This window comes from Leptonychotes weddellii, chromosome 2, assembly GCF_054177405.1.
Source record: "Leptonychotes weddellii isolate Sample4059 chromosome 2, ASM5417740v2, whole genome shotgun sequence".
NCBI lineage: Eukaryota > Metazoa > Chordata > Mammalia > Carnivora > Phocidae > Leptonychotes > Leptonychotes weddellii.
Genome location: NC_138370.1, coordinates 93,670,920 through 93,697,456, shown reverse-complemented (window position 1 = coordinate 93,697,456; position 26,537 = coordinate 93,670,920). Strand labels below are relative to the sequence as shown.

At 37.5% G+C, this 26,537-nt stretch overlaps 1 protein-coding gene across 16 annotated transcripts in view; it reads left to right on the top strand.

Annotated features, from left to right (window-relative positions):
- ANK2 (ankyrin 2) overlaps positions 1-26,537 on the top strand; it is a 212,701-nt gene that overhangs the window by 121,645 nt on the left and 64,519 nt on the right. For 14 of the 16 annotated variants that reach the window (XM_081811956.1, XM_081811962.1, XM_081811955.1 and 11 more), the window contains 5 exons: positions 178-276; positions 5,742-5,840; positions 6,772-6,870; positions 15,071-15,143; positions 23,186-23,330. In XM_081811956.1, the coding sequence (XP_081668082.1) occupies positions 178-276; positions 5,742-5,840; positions 6,772-6,870; positions 15,071-15,143; positions 23,186-23,330 (515 nt within the window). Of the gene's footprint in view, positions 1-177; positions 277-5,741; positions 5,841-6,771; positions 6,871-15,070; positions 15,144-17,035; positions 17,090-23,185; positions 23,331-26,537 lie in introns of all 16 variants that reach the window. The other 2 variants (XM_081811969.1, XM_081811970.1) reach the window with 1 other exon arrangement.

The window sequence follows — 26,537 nt, the reverse complement described above, 5'->3', positions numbered from 1 at the left end:
TATTTGTATCCACAGGAAGTGTAAATAATCTGCTCAGTAATATTTATACAGTGGAATAGAATCTTTACCCTTCCTACCATTACTGAGATTCTACCTAATCCCTCTCCCTTTGAGTATTAACTGCTAGAGTATGTATGCATTTATTTATTTATTTATATATTTATGTATTTGTCATAGCTTGGTTACACCCCTTTAATTGTGGCCTGTCACTATGGAAATGTGAAAATGGTCAACTTTCTTCTGAAGCAGGGTGCAAACGTCAACGCAAAAACCAAGGTAAATAAAATCGTTGTACTCATTTTCATTTTCTGTAAGCAAAGAGGTTCAGCCATATGAATACTTCACTAGCTCACCATAGCTACAAATGTATTTTTTTCCTTCTTAGTTCTTCTAAAGTGACTTTGAATAAGCAGTATAGTTTTGTGCAGGTGTTTGAGACTTTTCATTCTCAGAGCCTCTGTCAGCCATGTAGGTTAGCTTCAGAACTACTTTTATTATAGAGCTTAAGTAGCTCTTATCCAGTTAACAATTTACTACAGAAAAAAAGAAGCCTGCTAGATAGAACACTTTGATGTTCTGGCCAATTCTTTATGTTGTTTCAAGGCCTTGGTCCCCCTTCCTGAAACCCCCTCCTTCCGCATGAGGAAATATAGACAGGCAGCTGAGACTCTGTGCCTTTCATTTTTAAGATTTTATTTATTTATTTGAGAGAGAGCATGTGTGAGTGAGCATGTGAGTGTGGGGAGGGGCAAAAGGAGAGAGAGAATCTCAAGCAGACACCCTGATGAGTGTGGAGCCCAATGTGGAGCTCGATCCCAGGACCCTGAGATCATGACCGGAGCCAAAATCAAGAGTCTGGCGCCCAACTGACTGAGCCATCCCGGCGCCTCTCATTTTTTAAATTTTAAAACTAATATTCATTAAGTGCGTGGTAGGAGTCACATATACATTATATATATATTAAATCATTTAATCCTTAAATAGCACCTCATAGTCAGGTGCTATTACCATCTCTATTTTACATAGTGAATTTAAATAACTTATCTAAGGTCACAAAGTATTAATTGGAAGAATTGGAATTCCAACCCAGACAATCTGGCTCAGGGCCAAAGGTCTTAACTGTTAACTGTGTACACTGCTCTAACTTCCACATCACTACAGGTCATTAGCGGCAATTCATTAGACCTAAAATCTTATCTGTCGTCATTCACTCTCCTACCTGCTATCAAATCCTGTTGCTTCCTTCTCCTGAGGAGTTCTCTGATCTAGTCATCCTTTTCCAGGATTTTGAGCCTCTATAATGTGACCTGATGTAATGTAGGTTGCCAGATGACCACTTCATAACTTCCCTACAACTGAACTAGTCTATTCGTGCTTCACTTTCTTCCAACTAAATATTTTCCTATTTTACCCTCCTAAGATGCTCTTTTACTTATTTAAATCTCATCTATCCTTAGACTACAACCTTTATAATGCTTTCTCACACTACTTGAACATTTTGATTACGGTCCTATGAATAACAATAGTGCTTCCTTTTTAAATGCACATGTAAAACATTTTTGTTCTTAGTACATAGTTTTAAATCTCTTTGTGTTTTTACTGGTGATGCATTATAAAAGATGTGGTATGTTCTAATCACCTCCTCTTGACCCCCTGAGGGAAGGATCCCTCCGTCTAAATATAGAGGAGATAGCTGAGAATAGGACATCCAATATAATGTAACATTTAAATCCATTTTCTTTCACTTAAAAAATGTTTTTTAACCTGTGATACCTTTCACTTATTTCTCCCAACTCCCCACCCCCTGCCTCTAGCAACCATCAATCTGTTCTCTGTACCTATGAGTTCAGATTTTGTTTTGTTTTGTTTAGAGTCCACACATAAGTGAGATCATACAGTATTTGTCTTTCTCTAACTTATCTCACTTAGCATGATGCCCTCCAGGTCCATGCATGTTGTCCCAAATGGCAAGATTTCATTTCTTTTTATGGTTGAATAATATTAGAGTGTGTGTGTGTGTGTGTGTGTGTCCGCAATTTTATTTATTCATTCATCCATTGATGGGTACTTAGGTTGCTGCATATCTTAGCTATTATAAATAATGCTGCAAGGAACATGGGAGTGCATATATCTTCTTGAGTTAGTGTTTTTGTTTTCTTGATAAATACCCAGAAGTGGGATTGCTGGACCATATTTTTATTTTTAATTTTTTGAGGAATCTCCATTCTGTTTTCCATAGTGGCTGCACCAGTTTACATCCCCACCATTCCCACCAACTCTGTTACATTTGGAATATCACATGGTAATGCTTAGTGAGGCAATGATGTGTAAGGTCTGGGTTGGAAGTTGTCAAGGACAACGCAGAGCTGACTTGATCCCAAATGTTTTTACCCAGCGGTAACTGAAGGGTCCTATTCAGCAAAGCAAGGTTGGAACATAACACCACACTTCAGTACACTCAGATTGTTTCAAGGGAAAGAGAAATGAATAATACAACTTCTGCTACTATGTATAATATAACTTGCAGCTCCAACTTCCTTGGTCCAAAGAAATATGTAATTACATGTTTATTTTTTTAAGTTTATGTATCAGAAATTCTTAATGCAATGTGTGAGTGGGCTCAACTAAATTAGTGTGAGTTTTCAAAGTCATCATTCAAAATGCTAATAATTAGAAACATAAGAAGATATGGAAGTCAGTCTTTTTATATTCTCTTAGAAGCAGAAACAAAATCGTGTCTGTACATCACCATACTTACAGATGAATTAAAAATAGTTACTTTTAAAATTATAAACAATACTATTGACATTCAAGATTCCACACTTCATCTGACTCTAGCATGAATAGCAGCTGCCTAGGTTCTGAGCAATTCTTGAGTTCTCATGAAATTGTACTTTGGGCTTATTTAAAAGCTCTAATAGGAATTCTCAGGCATCAGCACCCAACACCATTTTCTGCTAAGTCAGATCACACATAATCATACAGGAAAGATTCCTATTGGAATCTAGGTCTTCTCCTGAAAGGAATAAATGCAGCTATGCAATGAGACTTTGGAGGAACTTGAAAACAGTTACCGTATTTTTTTGTTAAGTGTGTGTTTGTTGAAATAATATTTACAAGCCATACATATTGTCTAGATAACATCGTTTACCTACCTGGGGTTTGGTATGCATTCACATAGACATTTGGTTAAGAGAAAAATCTCATTTTAATTTTTCAGGGTTTTTTTTTTTTTTTTAAAGTGAACTCTGTAGATTTTACTTGCTTTTAGAAGTAAATATACCTTTTAATATGTCTTCAGGGGAGTGGATAGATACATAAATCGAAAGATGTTCTTTTAATAAACACTTCAGAATTTTTTTCACACAGAATGGCAATTTTGGAAAAGGAATTGTTTTCTGCCTCACATCTCGTGTAACTATGGTTACTAAAAATTTGTTTTGTTGCTATGAAAATGTAAACATATGTATTGCCTTTAGTCCTCAAAAATTCATGATCTGGTATAAAAATCTGGAAAAGTGAACTTTTTTATGAGACTATTAGTTGTTTAAAATTAAAATGAAATCCTATACATCAGCTTGAGGAAAACTAGATTTGGTTAATTAAATGATTAATTTGCAAAAAGCGTTTAGAACGTCAGCATGTAAAAGAAAATTTTCTTTATAAAATATACAGCAAAGATCATAGAGCTCTTCAATGAGAAAGAAAAAAAGTGAAATGTTTGTCAGCATTTCCATAGAACTTTAGATAAATTTAAGTTTCATGGGCAACATATATAATCCTTCACCAGACTTGAAATCTTGGCTATTCCCAGTTTGTAAACGAGGAAATGGAGGGTTAGAGGGATTTAGGAATATGCTAGAAGTTGGTAGAACTGGGTCTAGAGCTCCTAGGAGAATGGGCCTAAGACCGTGAATAAGCTGCAACCGAATGTTCCCATAAAAGTTTTTAAGTTGCTCCAGACTTCCCTAGCAAATATGCTCATGCACCAGAGGCTTCAGGTAAAGGTTAAATCAGGCCCGGGAGACACCTTCCTGGACACTGTGTGCATTGAGGACTCAGTAAATTGTGAGCTCTCTCTTGGGGGCAAGAATGCTACTCTGGCATTATTAATTTATGTAAGCACAGTGTCTCCTATTTAGCACATAGCATGTGGTTAGTAAATGCTTGCTAAATGAATTAAGTTGGTTGATACTGAAGAGGTGAACAAGTTTGGTTGGTAGAATATTTGTAAACATGATGAAGAAGAAGAATTTTCAGGGAAAAAAATACCACTTACTTTATGCTTCTCAAATGTCCATGAATCACCTCATTTGAGAGCAGAGTCCCTGCAATAGCAATAAGTTTCTCAGAGACCCTGTCATGGGCTTCTATTTCCAGGTTTCCTGGGGTGATGCCATTGGAGGGATATATAGAAACATGGCAGAGCTGATGATGTTCCAGACTGAAGGACACGCAGACTGATAGACTCTCACAAATACAGGGACATCCCCGTGGATGGAAAGGCCACAGCAAAAGCATAGAAGGAACCATGTGGCACCTCTTGTATACAGACAGACACTTTATGTAGACAGGAGTGGCAAAAATGCATGTTGGTCATGCATGAGGCAGCAGTGACACGAGATAAAAAGGACATATACTCCTACAAGTTTATGGTGTGAATAGGCTACTCAGAACTCAGAACCCAAACAACGGATAAAATTTCATCAGGGTGAGGCAGGTAGATAATAAAAAAAAGTTGTCGGATACCCATTGGCTATCATGATCCACACAGGTTCTGAACCTAGAATGATTGCAAAGAAATTACTTAACTGTTATTTTCCATTTCATCATCTCTGAAATGGGAAGAAAACATTTATTCAATCATTTATTCATTCACTCAGTCACTAATGATTTTTGAGACACCTCCTTTGTACCAAGCACCCTCATTTTTAGGATAACAATAAAGATTAAAAGACAACTACAAGGTCTGGCATCTGACACAAAATAAATGTTCAATGAATGATATTAATGTTTTGTTCGCCTCCAAGGATTCCAGTGCCATGTTTAATTAACGTGAATACGCAGCCAACCTGCGCCATACCCTCCAACCACCAGAGTTCTGAGCAAGATTGGCTGCGCACTAACCTCAGTAGCAATTCCTCACAAATCATGGATTGCAGAGCTTTCATTGAAACTTCCAGTTTAGACCAGAATGTTAAAAAGAACTTCATTTTGTGGCCCGCTCAGCATCCAATGAAATCTTCCGTTCTCTAAGCGTGCCCTTCTTTGACCAAAGCTGGTTCAGATTTACCTCCATTGATTTAGAATCCCTAAAGCTGGCGCAAAGATTATTAGAAAAGTCATGACAGGCAGTGTGGTTTGTATTACCGTCTGCAGCTTTCAGTTAAAAACATGTTACTTTCTTTTTCCCCAGGGAAGAAATGATAACTTTCTTTTGTCATTATAAATCTCTCAGCATACCCGTTTTTAATGCTAATTAAACTATAATAAGAGCTGTAATTTGGAGTTTGTTAGTCTTCCTATTTCATCAACTAGTCTTTTCGCTTTGTTTAGCGGACCATGAGGTGAGAGGGAGGGTTTGTTGCTGAGAAATGGGGTTGGTGGGGAAACTGAGCTCCAAATAAACATCCTTGATGGTTTCGTTGTAAGTAATACTAAGAAACTCAACATGAAGGCTGACCTAGTTTTCCTTCTCCTGCTGCAAATCCTGCTGGGTCCGTGGCCACCGTCACCTACAGAACGGCTACACGCCTTTGCACCAGGCCGCCCAGCAGGGCCACACGCACATCATCAACGTCCTGCTGCAGCACGGGGCCAAGCCCAACGCCACCACCGCGGTAAGCCAGGCGCCGGCCCCCCGCACCACGCGGCCGCCGCCGCTTCCCCCTGCTCGCCCGCCCCGGCGGCCCCTTGTCTGAGCCGGGTTCCGACACATTCCCCCTTCGATAAGCCCCCAGCACTCCGGAAAGCCCGGGATTTCTGGGAAGCCTTTCCCGAAATCAGCGTGACTTCTCCGGCAGCGCTTCCCGGGAAGGGAGAGCAGTCGGCCTGCCGCGGCCGTCTCTCTCGGGGGAGCGGGGCCCTGCGCTTAGGCTGCTGGAACGTGCTCTGCTTCCAGCTGGTGCTCAGATGTGAGCGCGACTCCACCCCGCCCGCCCGGCCTTCTTAAGGGAGCCCGGCTGGCGAGGCTGCTGGCTTAGACAAAGCTCCTCGGGACGTGGAGCCATTGAAATGTAAACTAAGCGGTGCAATTAAACAAACCGGGATCCCCAGTGGCCGGCGCTGGAGCCGGAGTTCCTTGCTTGTGTTATTTTGCTGCACTGTGAGCTTCTGCACAGCTGCTGCTAAATATGTGACTGAGTTCCCCGTGGTAACATCTTACCTGCAGCAGATGGCCTGACCTCTGACGAGGAGTAGCAGTCCTCGGTACTGCCTGATAATTTTTGGAGGCTGCATCCTCAGTTCAAGAGGTACTTTCCTAAACACAGTGGAATATTTGTAGAGATGTTTGACAACCTCAGGGTTAAAGCGTCAAGTGCTTCTTATTAGAAGAGCAGGCAGATGCAGCTTGTTGTTACCATGGTGACCCGGGCTATAGTCTAAAGAAGTTACAAAGAGATTCAGATGTAATGGTAAAAACTAGTGATTTTCCTAAGCTGTGCCTTGTTTTGGAAGGAAATGCTGGCTCATGGGGAGCAGCCGGTGAGCTCATTGGCTCACAGCACAGTCCTCCCTCTCAGTTCTCACTCTTTCTTTCACTCTCTTCAGAATGGCAACACCGCCTTGGCGATTGCTAAGCGTCTGGGCTACATCTCCGTGGTCGACACCCTGAAGGTTGTAACGGAGGAGGTCACCACCACCACCACGGTGAGTAGAAGGAGCTGATGGGCTTTGGTTCCATTGTCTTGGCTTTCAAGCCACATACTTTTGCACTTATAAAATGTGTTGAACTTTTGGTTTGGAACTTCTTTGGGCGAATATACATACAGTACACCATGGAAGTATGTGGAGGTAAGTGCATTTACACAAATAATATGGGGGTTTTAGCTTCCTTTCGTTAACATAAATCCATATAAAATGTAAACGTAATTGTATAATATTTAGTTCCTTTTTCTCCGACTGCTCCTTTTGGGGGGGGGCTGCTCTGCCCTTTCACTGTAGTGGGGTGTGACACCTACCACTGGGAAAGTGGTAGGAGACTCCAGAGCAAACTGCTGATCTTAGTCAGGAGGTCATGTCAGCCTCTGGAAAGACCCTGATCCTCCTGATACTGTGCTGATGACTGGGTCAAATGCATTCCCGTGAGAACGGTTCCTCCTTACTTTCTTCTTATTTCTGATGATAATTTTTTTTGAAAAAGGAAATTGGTTGTACTTAGTAGGTCAGCTGTATCTGTATCATGACAGGGCATATATTTAAAATTTTTTATTTTTGCTGGTTTGAATACGACTGCTGATTCTTTAGGACGAGCAGGGATCATTGACGGCCTTTGCCAGAGAAACTCCAGGAGAGTGAAGACATGGGAGTCCTAAGGCTCTTGTCCCATTCAATTGGAGCAAAGCTTAGTATATGTGCTGCCGAAGCGAGCACTGGAGCAAAGCTTAAAGGAGGCCTCCCCATAGGGAGACTCACAGCTGAAAGCAGAAGTGCTGTTCTCTTTGCACTTATTTATTAACTTTTTTTCTTAAGCATGGACTCTAAGAACAGCAGCTCTTTAATTTCTCTTTCAAAATAGAAAAATAGAGTGACGGTAGAACATTAGATGTTCTTTAGAGACAGTAAGATCACAAATCTACATAAAATATCTGAATGGGGTTCTAGTAAATGCCTTAGGTTGGAAAGGATGGGTATAGAGTTTTAGAACACTTGTTTCTTTTGACAGATATGTGGAAAAAGAAAGGAATTTTATTCTTCAGACTGACACCAAGTCCCTGTTGACATTGAGGCAGATGGAATACAGTTGGTTTGATGTGAAATTTTTAATAGAGTGGAGTATGATTTATTAATGAACTGTGAGACACAGCCTGAATTTAAATGGGAGAGAATAGTACTGCTTGTTTTCTCAAGCAGAGTCTTAAAACCTTTGGCTAATACACCACAATATTTTTAAAAGATTTAAAGTATGGCTTCAATAAATTATATAGGAGAAAAACAAGTCTTGTCACTACCCATCACTATACTTCTGAGTTGCTCTATATGGCTGAATCTTAATGGCTTTTTCTTACCATAATCATTTTTTATACCAGGAAAATCTTCATATTAGGGACCTATACATATGTGTCTTTATTTGGCATCTTTGAAACAATGTGCAAATCACAGATAAGTGAAGACTGTAGTGGCAAGATTGGCCAAGTACATCTGTTCTTGGGAGTCATGTTTTCTGTAATCTTTATTAGCTCAGATCACTGGTTATCATGTACATACATTTTTATCAAGTGACCACTAGATGGCAAGCTTGCATCTTTTTTTGCTACTTGACTGCTTTTTCTTCCATTCATTTCATTAACTAATTCATTCCTTCAATATTTATTGTATATAAAATATGCTCTGAGCTCTATGCTGAGTGCTGAAGAGTCATCAGTGGTGAAAACATTACCCCCCCCCCCGCTCCCCAGCAGCTTACAGTTTAATGGGAGTGGAGGAGGAGACTTGGGTTTTGTAAGAAAATAAATTCTTTAACGTCAACAAAACTATGGAACTCACATGTTCAGTTTCAAAGAGATCCCAGGCCCATAAATATTACTTAGAGTGAATGACTTTAACTATATAGATCTATATTTGAAAAGAGAAGCAATTAGCTTGCTAAATACTATGACTAAACAAGTTCAGATACCTTTCAGAAATTAGACGTGGAGTCATATCTCTGCCACATCTAGCTTGAGTGGAATACAAAAACTACTTTTACAGCTCCCTGTGAGCTTTTCTTCTGTTCTGGTAACTATTATTCTCTGCCCTGCCCAGCTGAGCATTTCCCCAGTAAAAACCACTATACTTAGAAATCAAGTTTCTAGGTAAAAAGCTGACAAACAAAATAAAACATAATGGCATGTTTGCTTTTAGTTGGGGTAAGAAGTCATTGTCCACATTAACTAAACAAGTACCCCCTTTGTCTAAATGGGTAATTGTATTGGTAACGTGTTTTGACGCTACCCTATTTTTACTTTCTGACTCTCTTAGAATTGATTCTTAGAATTGAGTTTTATTGTTTTGTGAAATTGTTTGGGGTGAAGGATTGAAAATATGAACTTATTCCTGTCTCTTATGTGAGCCTTCTTACTTTGCACTTCCTCTCTTTGGGAAGAGATTTTCATTCATACTTTTTTTTCACATAATGATATTAATGGTATTGAAAATGAGTATTTAGTGATTACAGATATGGCAGGCATTGAGGCTAGATCTAGGATTCAAATTTAGGTTGTCAGATTCTAAAGTCCATGTTCTTAACCACTCTGACATTACTTATCTTGGCTTTACTAAATGTAGCTTTTTTTTTTTTTAAAGATTTTTTTTATTTGGTGGAGACAGAGATATCGAGGGCAGGAACACAAGCAGGGGGAGTGGGAGAGGGAGAAGCAGGCCTCCCCCCGAGCAGGGAGCCTGACGCGAGGCTGGATCCCAGGACCCTGGGATCATGACCTGAGCCAAAGGCAGACGCTTAACAACTGAGTCACCCAGGCACCCACTAAATGTAGCTTAACATGAATTTTGTGAAAGAGGTGTTTTCACCTAGTTTTCTATTAAAAACAACCTACCCAAATAGTGCTTTTGGTTGATTTCCATGGAGGCATCATATTCAATATTATTTTCTAAAGTGAATTTGGAATTGCTCACTGGTGATGGGTCGATATAGCACACTAGACAAATAATTATGTAAAATCAATAAAATTAAATTTAGTTTGATGTTATTACCATTTAAATGTAATTACAGTTACACAACTAACATACAAATCTCACATCATTGGATTTGTTCGATGTGCCTTTGAGCAGCTGTGTGAGTTCTCTTCCGTCAAAGAAAGTTTCCTGTGCTAATCCTCCTTCTGAAGTTCTTTACCCCAAAGTATGAATAAAGTCATTGTGTAGGGAGAAGAGGAAGGCAGCAGTCTGTAAAGGAGAAACCACTGCTTCAGAAATTTTTGAGACATTTTGGAATTGTGGTTTGTTTCCTTAACCTTTGCTTTTCTAACTTTACTTTTGGGAACCCAGCAGGGGATATGAGGCAGTTTAGCATTCTCCCAGGATTACAGTCATTGTGTGTTTGCTGGAATGGGCATCAGAGTGCATGGGACACATTTCTGGCAGTAGAAGCCACCAAGCTCAATTGCCTAAGGCAGTTTGGAAGACCGAGATAGTACTCACCCCTCTACTTATTAATCAGCTGTCATCGAGTATTTGTATTACTTGCATAATTTTGAAATGATCATGGTTTAAGTTGCATATAATCATTGATATGTAGACCCCAAATTACTAAAATAAAAATGACATCATAAATTGCGGAATAAACTACTAAAATAAAATGACATTTTATTTATATTACCATTTAAAGAGTGGGGAAATTTTTGACAGTTAAGAAATGTAAATATTCAAAGTCCTAAATCTTATTTGAGGCTCTAAGTCAGTTAAAATGGGAATCATAGAAATAGCAATGCAGTAAATCCACCTGAAGTCATTGGACACCTCTTGAGGTGGAGTCAAGATCTTTTCTTTGAATATAGATCCACTGACTAGAAGGAGGCTAAATGATCATTCTTGCACAAAGAACATCGATATTACATACTGTATCCTATAAAACCTATATCTTGATAGTATTCATCCTGTATATACATATATATTTTAAAGATTTATTTATTATTTTTTAGAGAGCATGCACGGGGATGGGGAGGGGCAGAGGGAGGGAGAGAATCTCAAGCAGACTCCTTGCTGAGCATTGATCCTGACACAAAGCTGCATCTCAGGACCCTGAGATCATGACCTGAGCCGAAATCAAGAGTTGGACACAACGGACTGAGCCACCCAGGCACCCCAAATTCATCCTGTATATTATCTTAAAGTGACACTATTCTGAGTGCAGAACCTTTTTAAACTTTTGACATACTTTTTTTTCCCTCATCTGCTTTAATTGTCTCAACTACACCTAATTGAGTACAAATTATTTTTGGTGACTCACATTTGTTGAGATTTCCAAACCATTTACATTAGTTTTTGTAGAAGAATATTTACATACTGTTTAAATTATTATAGACATTCTATTAACATGTATAATTGGTATAAATACGTTTGGGAACAAAACCAAATTTAGCCTGTTGCCCCACTGATGGGAGCCATTGTGTGTGGGCATTAGAAGGTGGCATATTAGCCAAGATCACTCATCATGCTGGGGTGACTTGGTGAGTATGTGATACAAAGGAAATAGGTGGCGAGGGGTGCGGGCCAAGTGGAGGCCAGCTACGCACACTTCCTTTTGCGTAAAACAAACCAGATATTATCTATTTACAAACAGCACGTTAAGGACTCATGTTTTATTTTTTACATCTTTTCCACATCACAATAAATATTAAAAACTCATTATTAAGGCTTCCATCTATCTTATCCTATTTATATTGCCGTATTATCTGATTTAATTACATACTATTAAATTTGTGCATAGTACACTACCCATTTTAACTTTGAAGTGGTTTCTAATCTTGACTATAAACTCTTAGGTTCTATAGCAGATGGAGTTGCCCATGATCACTTAATTATATCTTTGTTTTCTATGTACTATTCAGATGCATTTGTATAAAGCCATATTTATATTTTGATAATCAAGTTTTCAAAGTTCACTCCATTTTAAAGGAAAATATATATCTCTTATAACATTACTCATGAGTAGGAAGACTTATTTATCATCCATTCAACAAATATTTATTGATGGTCTTCTAAAGGTCAGTGCTACATCATGAACAAATGCATACTCACTACATTGCATATAGAGGGCATTTTTATGATCTATAACAGAAAAATATCTGTGACCAGTGTGATCACTGTGTGGTACTTTTTCTGTTGCCACATATATTTGCTGGTAATAACTTTGATAGTATTCAGTGACCAAACTAAAGCAATGGTATTTCCACTCTTAGAAATTCCAGTCCACTCTTAGAAATTCGAGGAAATTATAGTCCTATTATCAGTGTCTGAAAATATAAATTAAGTACGTCAGGCAATAGAACTTATTTAAAAAATATTTCCATCACTTATTTTCAAATAGAGAAGCATCTTCTTGTGAAATGTTTCCCAAGAAGGGCAAATACTCTAGAACATCTCCGTAAAATAAGCTTTCTGGTGTAGTCTAATATGGTAGATATCCCTTCACATGTTTGAATCATTTTATTTACACTGAGAATCTTATAAAAAAAAAGTTTCAGAAAAAGCTTAATAGGTTATCATTAGCTTAATAGGATGTCACTGTCTGTCCTATATTTTAAATGCAAATCACTTTCTGCAATTTATACACTTTTCCAAATGGGTTGCAATTTGAGCTGCATGATAGATCCATCTGAGCAACTTTTTCATAGCTGAGCCCTCAGGGATTCTGACTTAATTGTTCTGTGATGGTATCCAAGTGATGGTATTTTAAAATGTTCTCTAATAATTTTAATATGCAGCTAGAGTTGAAAACCATGGATATAGAACACAGGTTTTAATTTATCCATGTTAAATTTATAAATTAATTACTATTAAGATAAGTAAATGAGGGGGCACCTGGGTGGTGCAATCGGTTAAGCATTGGACTTGGTTTCGCATCAGGCCATGATCTCAGGGTTGTGAGATTGAGCCCCGCATCCGGCTCTGCGCTCGGTGTGGAGTCTGCTTCAGATTCTCTCTCCTTCTACCCCCTCCTGCTCATGTTGTCTTTCTCTTTAAAATAAATAAATAAATCTTTAAAAATAAAATAATTAAGTGATATAATAGTCTTCTTAAGTTTAAGAAATACTTATTGACCAGCTATTATTATGCAGAATTTTTAATGGATGCTTTTGTCTTTCCTGAAGTTTAGTTTTCAGTGAATAAGACATTACAGAATTATTTAAACATCATAAGCAACATGCAGGAAAGCTGAATTCAATACTTCAGTCTCCAACTGTGCCTTCATCAGGATAACATGAGACTTTCCTTACTTTCTCAGTTTCTTCCCATTCTTTGTTTTATCACCCCAAAGAAAATCTATTTAGTTGTTATGTGGATTTTATGTATATTTTGCCTAATTTTGTATCATTGATGTATTTGATATATATTTGAGAAGCACCTGCTAGGTTTCAGGTTCTGTGGAAACAAACTGACTCTTCAGTGACTCACTCTCTCATGTGGGAGCAGATAAGGCACAGACCCTTGTGTATGGTGTGGTGTATCCCATGTCGTCAGATAATCACAGTGAAACAGACTCATCAGGGAGGATTGGGGAATGTCTCTCCAAGAAAATTACATCTACTATGAGCCAAGAAAAGAGGTAGAAGAATATTTCTGGTAAAGGAAAGAATATATGGAAAAACTTAGAGGTGTAAGAGGATGTGACCTGGGGACACGGCTGCAGCATGGAGAGAGAGAGAGGAGGCCTCCATGCCTCTCCTTACTACATCACCTGGCTCTTCTGAGCCACTTTGTCTGGCTTGTTTTCTGAGGAAATGGGGAATAACTGAAAGGGCATGTAGTGTCACATTATGATTTCATCAGTCCCTCTTGACACACGGATATTATACAGGTAGATGTGAATATATTTTCAAAGTAGTTGAATTTCCTCGTAAATCTATTTGAAGTTCTCTACTGCTTTGGGAAAGAAAAGAAGTTGGTGCCATTCAAAAAAGTCTGTAGTATCCATGTAGCAAAGCTTAAAAACCTAAGACAACCTGTTTACCCCTATATTTTAGTGACTTTAGTTGAAGATTTGACTTATTTTGAGAGATTAGGTTTTTAGAGTTCCCGTAACGATGCCACTCAGTGCACTTACTACATTTTCAGTGCAGACACTAGAGATAGGATTTGAGACTTGACAGTCTGTAGGTGATATTTAAAGTAGTGTGATTTGGTTTTGTTTTTTTGTTTTTTTTTTTAAATCACTGTGGTATCCCTGGTTGTCTAAAACAGTGCCAGCGTGTGATAGGTGCTCAAAATGTTTCTTGAGTGCCTGAATGACTAAAAAGTTCAGAGGCTCTTCAGTTTTAAGATGAATTTAATATTGAATTACAATTATAATAATGATGTTACACTAGCTGATATTTATTGAGTGCTAACATAGTCCAAGCACTGTTCTTAGAACTCGTATGTATATTATTTCATTTAATCTTCATAACAATTTTATGAAGTAGTAGTATTATCCCTGTTTTATAGATGAGAAAATTGAGAAATAAGGAACTTGTTAAGAAATGACAAAGTTAGAATTCGAACCCAGGCAGCCAGTCTCCAGAATCTGGTCTCTTAACCTTACATCGCCCATCAGGAATGGAAGGCAGTGAACTTGGCAACTCTGGGGTGCCTTTGTGGAAGGCGAATAAGCAAGAAACCAGAATTGTAGACCAGTGAAACGGTCTACAATTTGATTGACTCTCTACTCTTGATCCTCTGATCCCAGAAGAGATGCATCACGTTTTCCGCCCAAATAGTTTGTCTTTCACATTGTTTACAACTTCTTTTCCAATGGCTTTGTTTTTAATAAATTACGTATGTTCATTGCTTCTTTTTAAACTTTTCTGGAGACATTACTTAGTTCATTTTAGGGAAGCCCTGAAAACATTTGTCTGCTTTCTTAATATGACTAATTATTAATGCCATCATTAAAGAATTTATTTTTCAAATAGGAACTCAAAATAATGAACTTCTTCTTGTACAACTTCACTGGAATCAATCATCATTTATCTTCAGAAAGAACAAATGAATTTTCATGGAACAGAATAAGCTTCCAGAACATACATGTAGGAAGATGAAATGATCAGGGACTGATGGCTTGCTGATGCTATCCACGGGACCTCCTCTGTGATTCTTTTCTCTTTTGTTTGATTTTTAACTTGCGTATTAATGATTTTTTTTTTCTTTCCAGACTATCACTGAAAAACACAAGCTAAATGTTCCTGAGACGATGACTGAGGTTCTTGATGTTTCTGATGAAGAAGGTAAGATTTTTATTTGATCTTCATTGTCTTACACAAAGACAAGCCGTCCTTGTCCTCAGGGACTAAGCTGGTACAGTGGGTGTGGGTGACAGCCTCTTAACATTTAAAGTCACTTTTTCACCTCTGTTTCAAAACACCTACTTTTGTCCTTTGGGGAAAGAGGATAGTGATTAGTCTATTTTCAATGGGTGTTATCTTTAATGTCTTACTAAATAACAGAACTGGAAAAGGGGAAAGACACTGGAAATTGGCTATCTGTTAAAAACACCTACCTGATAATACAATTATTATTAATACGTGTTTTAGTTATGTTAACATACTTTTTAAAATTAAAATGCCTTAAAGTGAAAGACTTTGAAGTATATTCTCTCAATGGTATATTGAGAAATCTCTGTTTCTGATTGGTTCAAATGATCAGAATAAATCATAAGTCCAGAGGAGAGGAGGCTTAGATAAGGTTAAAAATAGCATGTAAGTCATACTAATTCAACGTAAGAATTTGATTCTTTAAGTCATAAAATATGCTCTGTATAGTTTTAGAGTTGATAAAAATTATCTAAGGTAGTGGATTTCAAACGTTGAGAAGCCTGTTGCTCTAAAAGGAGTACAAGGGACTGCCTGGCGTGGGGATGGAGCATTGTGCTGCAGGGTCTGTCCCTCCACGAGGGTTTCTGGCTCCTTACCTCTACTTCAGTTAGAGCAGTTGACTTTTCTTGAACAAAAAAATCTGCCAAAAAATCATGAATGCAGCAAATGAGGTATGTAGCCAAATTTCAGTAGTACTGCTTTTGGTCAAATGTATATGTTTGAAAAATTATTACCATAAAGAATAGTACTAGTTAAAACTTGCCACACACTGGAGAAGGTCCAAACACTCCCCACTGCAGGCAAAGAGAAACTCTGCCGAGACTAATCTGAGGGAAAGAGCAGCCAAAACCCAACAGCAGAGTGCACACAGCACACACCAAAGACATTTCCTGAAGCACCAGGCCCTGGACAGTGTAGGACCTCTTCTTCTTCTTTTTTTTTTTTTTAAGATTTTTTTTTTTTCTTAATTTTATTTATTTGTCAGAGAGAGACAGAGTAAGAGAGAGCACAGGCAGGGGGAGCAACAGAGGGAGAGGGAGAAGCAGGCTTCCCGCTGAGCAGGGAGCCCGATGCGGGACTCCATCATGGGACTCCGGGATCATGACCTGAGCCGAAGGCACTCGCTGAACAACTGAGCCACCCAGGCGCCCTCTATGACCTCTTCTTAATACAGCATTACTCTGAGGAGCAGAAAACCTAACAGGCTTTCCTAATACACACAAGACAGAGATCTAGACAAAATGCCAAGTTGGAGGGACTCATCTCAAAAGAAAGAACAAGAAGAGGGCACGGCCAGGGATCTAATTAAACCAGATATAAGTAATACGCCTGAACCGGAATTTAAAATAACAATCAGAAGGAGACTAGCTGGGCTTGAGAAAAGCATAGAAGACACTAGGGAGTCCCTCACTGCAGAGATAAAAGAACTAAAAAACTAGTCAGGTTGAAAAGAATAGTACTATTCTCAATAATAATTGCTTTTATTGAGAAATAGTAAAAGTAGATTTTTAGGTTCTTCAAGATGTAATCAGAAGGTGAAATTTTACATTGAGGTGTCGTTATTTGGAACTAGTTCGTTCACCCATTGGTAATAGGCACTGAGTTATCTCAGCTTTTGTAAGAACTTATGACAAGAACGAGCAAATGTTTGGTCAGTGCATTATTATAAGTAAATTAATAATTGCCAAAGTTAGCATTTCCAAGTATTATAATAATTTTGTGTTCCATCCTAATACTTGCCAGCTAATTTTCGTATTCATATATGCACATCGTATTTTGTTTTGTGGGATCATCTTTCTTAACAGCCTTTAAACAGTTCGGTGACAACTTTATTGATGGGGAAGCACTTAGTGATTCAGGTACCTTTAGAGGAAGTTATTGGAGTGAAAGCTTTGCTTTTAATTTTTCTTAACTGGATAGAAGCAACTTGCTTAATATTTAAATCTGGGTGCCTACTACTAATCTGTTTCTTTTGAAATAGCATGGAGTTGTATATGTATGCATGTGAGTGTGTAGATTTTATTAACTTGGAAGCTTAAAGCCATAAATTGCTTATCCTATTAATGATTTTGCTGCTGTTGTTGAGACCTATTAGTATCATTAAATTTTCTAATGAGCATCATATAAATATTTTACCAAAACTAATCTCTCTTCTAAGAATACACAGAGAAAAAAATAATTCCCTTTAAGTTGACATTTAACTACCATGAACCTGTTAAAACTAAGACTGCTTGACTGAATGTACTTCATATCATTCTTGGCTGAAGATAAGTTTTAGATGTGGTTAAAAAATATGTGAAATTGATAGTTATAATGTGATTTTTGAAGGTAGCTAGGAATAAAAATAACCCTTAAAATTATTTAGGAGGAGCTTCAGCATATAGGGAAAAATGAATAATATAAAATATTCTATCTACCAAGAAGGATCCAAAGTGCATGTGGTATCACTTGAAGCAAACTTCTTACATGCAAATCTAAATTTATAAATCAAATAAATTAGAGTGATTATTTAATTTAAAAATAGTTTATTTCCTAAATAATTGTGAAATAATTCCAGTGCCAATGCATTCAAAGTATTGAGTGGGATTAAAGAAATTCCATTTATATAAAATAGCTTTTTGGACCTGCTCATTGCCTAATATAAGATCTAGCTATAATATCCTGTATACTTTTATTAAAACTGTTATAGATTAGAGTTTTTAGTGATAAAAAGTCTTGCTTTTAGAGGAATATTGGCTAATGATCAAGAATATCTTTTATGGTGAGAGAAGAAGCTTTGCTTCCTTTAGACCTAGCCAAAACCTTAATAACACATTTTTCCCCAGAAAGAAATTCAAGTTGAAAAATTTTTATGTATACAATATATTTGAGTATTGTGAAGTGACTTTTAGTGCTAAGAATTAGTATAAAGAAATTTGGCTGGTGGATATTGCCAACGCTTCAATGTTTTATGGGCTTAAAATGTTTTCATGGAACCTACCATTCATATGGACAAAGTGCAGCCACATGTATTTTAAAGGTATTAGCCAATTCTTGCCTTTTTTTTTTTTTTTTTACAGCTCTTCTGTTTTGATAGTTGTGTGTATTATCAATACTCAAAAGAATATTCAAGCCAAGTATAGATGTCCTTTCAGGCTAACTTGATATAGTAATCAGGATATCCGCTCATGAATCCAATCAACAGATAGTAAAAGTGATGTTACTACTGTGTGTAAAGTTCTATCACTGCTACCATTGGGGCATCAGAGGTGAACACAGGGCATGCCTTTATGCCTTTATAGACGGGGAGATAATGTAGAAGTTAAATGAAGTATAACAGAAGGCACTGTGTCATCCACTTTTCATATCTGCCTTGGGAGCTAGGGAAGGAGAGACCTAGCACAGTCCCGTGGACTTGCCAAAACTGAGAGATTAATAGGAAGGTGACACAGGTTTTAGAGAGTGGGGAAGGAACAGTATGGAAGGTCCTGAGAGGCGAAAGCACGAGAGAGAGACACAGAGTGGCAAAATAATCCAGTCATTCAATTTGGCTCATGCATTAAAACATACTGGGCTTCACTGTGAATGTTTGAATTCTTAACTGAAAAGTCTGGGAAATTAGGATATATTAAACATTTTGATTAATGATTGAAACAAATCTGATTTTCACAAAGATTAAACCAGCAGTGATACACTAAAGGAGTGTATTAGGAAGAAATTGGAAGGAAGCACATATATTTGACAGAGGAGAAAACATTTACTAAACATCCACAATGCTAGGTGCATTGTCTCATTTAATTCCCATAGCATCCACATGAGCGAGGCTTTTGATTTCCCCTCATTTTTTTTTCAGGTGAGGAAAGGCTCACCTGAACAGGACGAGACTAAGACTTAAACACATTAAGTAGTTTGCTCCACAGTACACAGCTATTAAGTGGTAGATGGGGAATGTAAACCCAGTATGAAAGCTGTTATAATAGCTCAGTCATACTATAAATAAGTCCTGATGGAACAACATGGCAGAGAAATGGAAGGAAAAGATAGAAATGGGAATTCAACCTGAGAGTATTGTACCGTGCAGATGAAAACACAGCTGTAAATGTAATCCTCTACATCTTCATAGGATCATGAGCTGAGCCCTACCTTTGCTGACTCAGCTCCACAGCAGTAAGTTATATGGTGGGGCTCAGGGGTGATAACACTTATGTAACTAAAATACCTGTAGAAATGTGACCCATGTGTCCCACATACTCAAAGGTTTGTGCATGGATGGTTTGTACAAACTCCTCCACTGGTTCTCTGGAATGATGTGTACTAATGATAATCAAGAGAACTCCAGAATGGCTGAGTGTTACGATGAAATGTAGAGGAACCATCTGTTATCTCCTTTTGTCACACTTTGGCTGTGAACTCTTGACAGTGGGGCTCCTCACTTCCTCCTTGTATGACATGACAGATACTTCATCTAACTATGGATCTTTTTCATAATAAGAGTAGAGTTAGTCTTCCCAAGTGTTAACAAGTTCACATATTTTTTTTTTCTGGAAATAATTTAGACTTATATCCAAACCAGACAATGCCTGTGTTTTGGTAAACTAATTCAGAGAATTGTTCTTAGAATTTTTTTCTCCCAGAAATAAACAAAGGGGTACCCCAACTTATTTGACTCATAAAAATACTCCTATGTAAAGATTTACCAATTACATAAGAGGAGGGAAGTAGTAGAAACAATTAAGTCCTACAAGGCTTATAATAAGATGTCTAGCCTTGATTTGATCACTGTTCAGACACTAACTTTCTTCCTGGACTTTTTGCCATTGCTCACCATCATGAACGTTAACTTTTGCCAAGTTACATCGGGTAGTATTCTCTGAATAAGTAACGCGTATTACTCTTTTATTCTCACTGTTTGTATTGTCCTCCATGACCCCTTACACACGAGCCTCTCACCTAAAGTAGTGTCAACCTCTGCCCATTAAAACTGAATCCAAACAAATGATCAGCTCCAATTCCTTCTTCAGTGACTCCTTCTCCAGCTTCACTGAATTTCCTAGGAATATCACAAGAAATTACCACAAACTTGGTGGCTCAAATTTATTCTCTCACAGTTCTGGGAGTGAAAATTTGATGGCGGGACCATACCAACCTCTGATACTCTAAGGAAGAGTCTTTCTTGTCTCTTCCAGCTTCCAGTGGCTGTCAGCGATCCTTGGTGTTTGTTCCTTGGCTTGTAGACACATCACTCCAAACTCTGCCTTCATGTGGCATTTTCCTCTGTGTCTCTGTCTAAGAACACTCTGATTGGAGTTACCCAGTGTGATCTCATCTCAGTCCTTAACTTAGTTACATCTATAAAAGCCCTATCTCCAGAAAAGGCCCTATCCTCAGATTCCAAATGGAAGTGAAATTTTGGGGGGACGCTACTGAACCCCCCCACACCATCCTGAAGTGATCTCTGTCCTCTGACCTTTTTGGTTCTTAAAGTTGACCAACATCATGCATTTTGTGTTTGACTGTAGTGTTATCTGTAGATTGCTGTTATTGCCACATCTTGCTTTGTGAGGGAACACTTTTTTTTTTTAATTTTTTTTAAGATTTTATTTATTCATTTGAAAGAGCGAAAGAGAGAGCACAAGGAGGGGGAGAGGCAGAGAGAGAGGGAGAAGCGGGTTCCCCGCTGAGCAGAGAGCCTGAGATGCGGGACTCGATCCCAGGACCCCGAGATCATGGCCTGAGGTGAAAGCAGACACTTAACCTTCACCCAGGTGCCCCTTTTCACTTTAAAGAAGAAAATATATGTAAGGGTGGGCAGGAGACCCCTTTAATAAACATAATTTTAAAAACTTTACTCATGTTTTCCTTAGAGCTATCAGATTTATGAATATTTAAACACAGTACAATTATATTTCTTTCTTTATGATATATACATTTAAAAATATTTTTGTAGGGGCACCTGGGTGGCTCAGTCAGTTAAGTGTCTGCCTTCAGCTGAGGTCATGGTCCCAGAGTCCTGGGATTGAGCCCCACATCAGGCTCCCTGCTCAGCAGGGGGGTTTGCTTCTCCCTCTCTCTCTCCCCCAGCTTGTGTTAGCTCTCTCTCTCTCTCTCTCAAATAAATAAATAAATAAAATCTTTAAAAAAAAGAATATTTTTGCATAAATGGAATTGAGCTCATATTTCATTGATGTGTCACACTTTCGCCATTTTGTATTAATAAAAACAATAGGTAGCAATTAGTATATTCTGGCACTTGATTACACATTCTTATATGTTATTTAATTCATACAACTACTGTGTGAGGTAGATTATTAGTATCATTCCCATTTACTAGTTGTGGAAATTGAGGCTCTGGAAGATTAACAGGCCAGTAAATAACAGAATTAGAATTTGAATCCAGGTCTATCTGATTCTAAAGACTCAATTTTTAATTAATACTCTGTGTAGCCTAACTCATTATGCTAAAATGCAATAAAGATCTAATGGTGTCACTGAAGGAGCCATGAAAATATTTTTAATGATGAGACTTATTATAACTGTCAAATGTTAAATGCATTCACTTTGAGACAAAAATCTAATGGTTAATAAATTATATCTCCACTTACTGGAAGGTCTTTTTTTTTTTAATCTGTCATTAGTTTTAAGTAATTTAAAGAGCTAATAATCCTTTTATATATACCTGAGATCTTAAGATCATATATATAGACAAACAGTGAAATGTCAGACATATATCTTTCTTACAATTCTTTAATGCTGTACCTTTATAAATTAGTGCTGATTTAGAACAATTACTTGAAACAAATGAGTATAGAATAATGAATATTTAACTTAGTTTATAGGAATGAAGTACATTCCTTCAAATTGTCCTTTACATAGATCATCAGGCTTAAAGTGTATGATTAGTGTCTTAAGGAGTCATCAAAAATAGTTTCTCTCAGCTATATTATTTATTTCTCCATGTCAGCATATTAATGGCATACAGAGCACTTCTGTGAATGAGGTATTACTTATTGACTCACCTGAAAAAGATATTTTTGAAAGCATTCTATTCCTAGTCACAGGCAGGGAATGTACCCTTACCATTTGATCTTCTAAATATGAGCTACCACACTTAGTCATCTCTTTCTGCCGCTACTTGATTACTTAATTCTCTATTTTCCCTGTCATTCACCTTTGGGAAGCCACCTAGTTTCCAACAAAACATCCTTTTTATGCTCTGTAATGTTTTTAAAATTAAATTCCAGGTTGTTTATTAAAATGTCACAATCTGCTCACTTTGTTCTAGTATTCTTTCCCTAATGTGCATATCTTGTTAATCCTATAAATCATATCCCTCCACATACTATATCACATATTTTAGAGCAGTAGATATTTCTTTCTATTTTTTGTTAAGGTTTTATTTATTTGTTTGAGATAGAGATAGTGAGAGAGAGCACGAGCCAAGGTGGTGGGGGAGAGGGAGAAGGAGACTCCCCACTGAGCAAGGAGCCCGATGCGGGGCTCCATCCCAAGACCCTGGGATCATGACCTGAGTTGAAAGCAGCCGCTTAACCGACCGAGCCACCCAGGTGCCTGGAGCAGTAGGTATTTCTTAGTATATTGCCAATGACACGAAGAGACTGTTAATGCCAGACATTATGTACAAAATTATTGGAACTATGTCTAGAAGTTGAGTAGTCTACATAGTGGACTATGTTAAATAGTACAAGCTATAAACCAGCTATGGTAAAAAAAAAAAAAAAGAGTAAAGAAAATGGATATTAAGAGAATTACAATTCAGGTAATTCTTTCTTCTTGGTAAGCAATTGGAAAATGGGTCAAATATTGTTTCTCTAAGTTTTAGCACTTTGTGGTTGCATGTGTTCTGTTTTCTTCGGGTGTGCGGTGTTCCGGTGATGTCCATGCTATTCTGATGTTTTTTCATGATCATCATCCTATTTTGTAGTTAATACTAATACTAATCCTCTGATTGCTTCAAGGTGATGACACAATGACAGGCGATGGGGGAGAATACCTTAGGCCCGAGGATCTGAAAGAACTGGGTGATGACTCGCTACCCAGCAGTCAGTTCCTGGATGGTATGAATTACCTGCGATACAGCTTGGAGGGAGCACGATCTGACAGGTATTCACCGAAAGCTGACATTGGTATCAGCCAGAAGGCAATGCAACACTTTTTCATGATGATAATAAAAAAAAAGTAGACATAATTACTGATACTTAGCAGGTACTGCCCTACTCTCAGCATGTTGTATCTCGAGCAACATTAAGTGCCTATTTTAAAGAACAGGAAACAGGCCCAGAGAGATTAAGTAACTTAATAAAAGTCAAACAACTAGTAAGAAGCAGAGCAATGATAAGTAAAGAGCTCTCTACATTTCAGTATAGTGTTTGTAATCATTTACCACTTTTTTCTCTAGGCAATTAAAAAGGACTGTTTTACCTTATGGGTATTTTTGTTAGTGGCATAAATTCTGTGAATAAAAGTATTTTGTGAAGAAGGATGAAAAAGAAACAAATTCCGGAGGAAAATGCCTGAAACTGACTTTTTCATGAAAAAGAATTAGACCAAAATCCTCCAAGATCTTGAATACAAAAGCAGTCTGAGCAAAATCTGAAGGAGCACAGGCTTTATAGACAAATCTGAAGAGGTTCATGTCATATTCTGAAGTATAAAATCAATGTTATTTTCTGATTATTACTAACTAGCACAACTGGTGTTTGTTATTTTTTGAGGCAAGCTGAATAAGAACATCCCATGGTACCTCATCAAAGGATTGACTGCCAATTTCAGTTAACATATGGTTGTCCATATAGTGTAATGTTTTTCACGAATCAGTAATCTTAGGTTTATAGTTTTAGTCTTGGCTGTATTCTAAGCTGTAGTTAACACATTCATAGTCTAAGAAATAAATACCTTAAAACGTAGTTAATTCTAAATGCATAATTAGCAAAAACAGATTTTTCTTGGGGTTTTTCCTTGAGCATCAGTGCCTCTTCCCTACTTTTTTTCTTTCTTTCTTTTTTTTTTTTTTTGAACAATTCAGTGTGCATGTAATAAGTGCCTTTCTGGGCTGGCTTTGTGGTGGGTGCTAGAGATACAAATGTGACCAGGACATGATTGTTAAAATCATAGTCTGATGGGATGTGAGAGAAACTAGGCTAGTGGTACCCACAGAGTACAACTAAAGCCCCGGGGCTCAGGTTTCCTGGAGGAGATGAGGCCAAACTGAGATACAGTGATGGGTAATGATGGTGAGGAAAGGTAGGGAGGGCATTTGAAGCCTTAATGAGATCATGAGCAAAGGCTCATGGTGTATGAGAGAAAGAATAGTGCAGTATTGGTAGAGTATAAGTGTGAAGGAGGGGAGATCTTGTCCGCATTTTGGATGGATCCCTCTGACTATAAACTTAAACGATGAATTTTAGAGGAGAGTTGTCAAAGGGCCAAACCTGGCAGTTGCAAACATCTGAAAAACTATTGTAGGAATATTAGCTGAAGCTGTTAAGAGAAGACTTGACCTTTAACCTTGGTGGTAGCAATCATGGAGAGAATTTGGGAAATGACAAATTTGAGAGCATATCTATGAGGTAAAAGCAGCCAGATTTGGTGATGGATTTCATGGGATGGGTGAAGAGGAAGATGGTTAGATTGACCCTTTGGCTTTGATGATGTAGATGGAGGGTGGTCCTTGGGGTCAAGAGAAGGAAGAGCCACTCAGGGTGAGAGTGGGGGGACTGGTGATGGGACCAGTGTTTTATATACTGGATTCTGACATACAGATAGATTTGGACATCACAATCTGAAATTCTTAGGAAAAGATTTCAAATTTCGATAAAATGAAATTTATGGCTTTACACAAATTCATAATAACCTATAAATAATCATATCACTATCAGAGAAAAAACCCTTCATTTTCAACATGGTCTATTTTATCAAGTTCTTGATCTGATCCTTTTTCCTTCTTTGAAAGTACTAGGTTAAGGAAACTTTAGAACAATACTTTCTATTAAACAGGTTCATGGTATGATGATTCTACTTAAACTGAACACTTATCAGCATGTAAAGATGCGGATATGAAACAAACAAACCATGGTCTGTTCTCCAGGTCCACACTAGCATTTTGAGAACCCCAGATTGTATTCATGATCTCCTACATGGAATTACAGGCAACATCTCATTTTCATGGATTTCCTGTTTCACTGATTTGTAAAAAATTTTCTTTATGTAATTCAATGGGAGTTTTCTTTTTTTGGTAACCATTTTTACTTTTCATTATTTATTTGGTATGCTTTCAATAGTACCATGCCCAGGTAGGTATTAAATAGCATGAAAACACTGTGAAACTTCCTGAATACATTCACATTTCCCTGCTTTCTGTTCAATGTGTGTGTGTGTGTGTGTGTGTGTGTGTGTGTGTGTGTATGTGTTGGCAGGAGGTGCTTATATTCTAGAATTATGGATTTATTCTCAAATTAGGATTTTCATGTATTGAATTGAATAACTGAGCTAGAAGGGTGAATATATTACTAGAATACAAGTCGAAGACATGCCCCTGGCATGACTTTGTTTAACTGTCACAGCTCCACCTTGTGGTTGATAAAACATTAGCATGGTTTCCCCAAAGGAACCTCATCAGTCTGTGCATGGTTGGAGATGGTAGAAAAACCATTCTGATGCCTAAAATGTACATGGATGCAGGAGAACACAAATCAGAACAATTTAATGTACATGGATAAAAACATATCCAAGTTCTTATTAGTTAGATTTTGTGTCCATTTTATTTTATTATTGCTTACAAATTAAATTTAATGTGAAACGCAAAGTATCAATGAGCCACAGAAGCTTTTCCATGCAATAAAGCAAACACATTGAAATTTTTGGATATTCACTAGTTTAATAGGGTTCAAAAACTTCATTAATTGAACGTCTACTCCTACAGCTTACTAAGATACTGATTATTACATTTTTCAATGAAATTACAGACCACCTATGTCCACAGAGTAGTTTACTGTAGTGCAAAGAAGTAAAATTTAAGACCGTAACATAACTTTTGGCACAACCCTTCATTGAACAGCAAGTACAGACTTATACTCCTATAGATATGTGTTATTATAAATTTATTAACTGAACAGGATGACCTCTGACTTACCGAAAAAGAAATGTGTTGGATTGTAAAGTATTTAACCTTGTTTGTAATGTTTTAAGTCAGGGTAGACAATTTTTTATCCAGAGACTTGAATTATTCCTGATGTTTGTGCTGGTCATTATTCCATTCGAATAATTTCTCTACTGCTGGAATATTCTAATTTTGTTTATTTAAGTAAATTC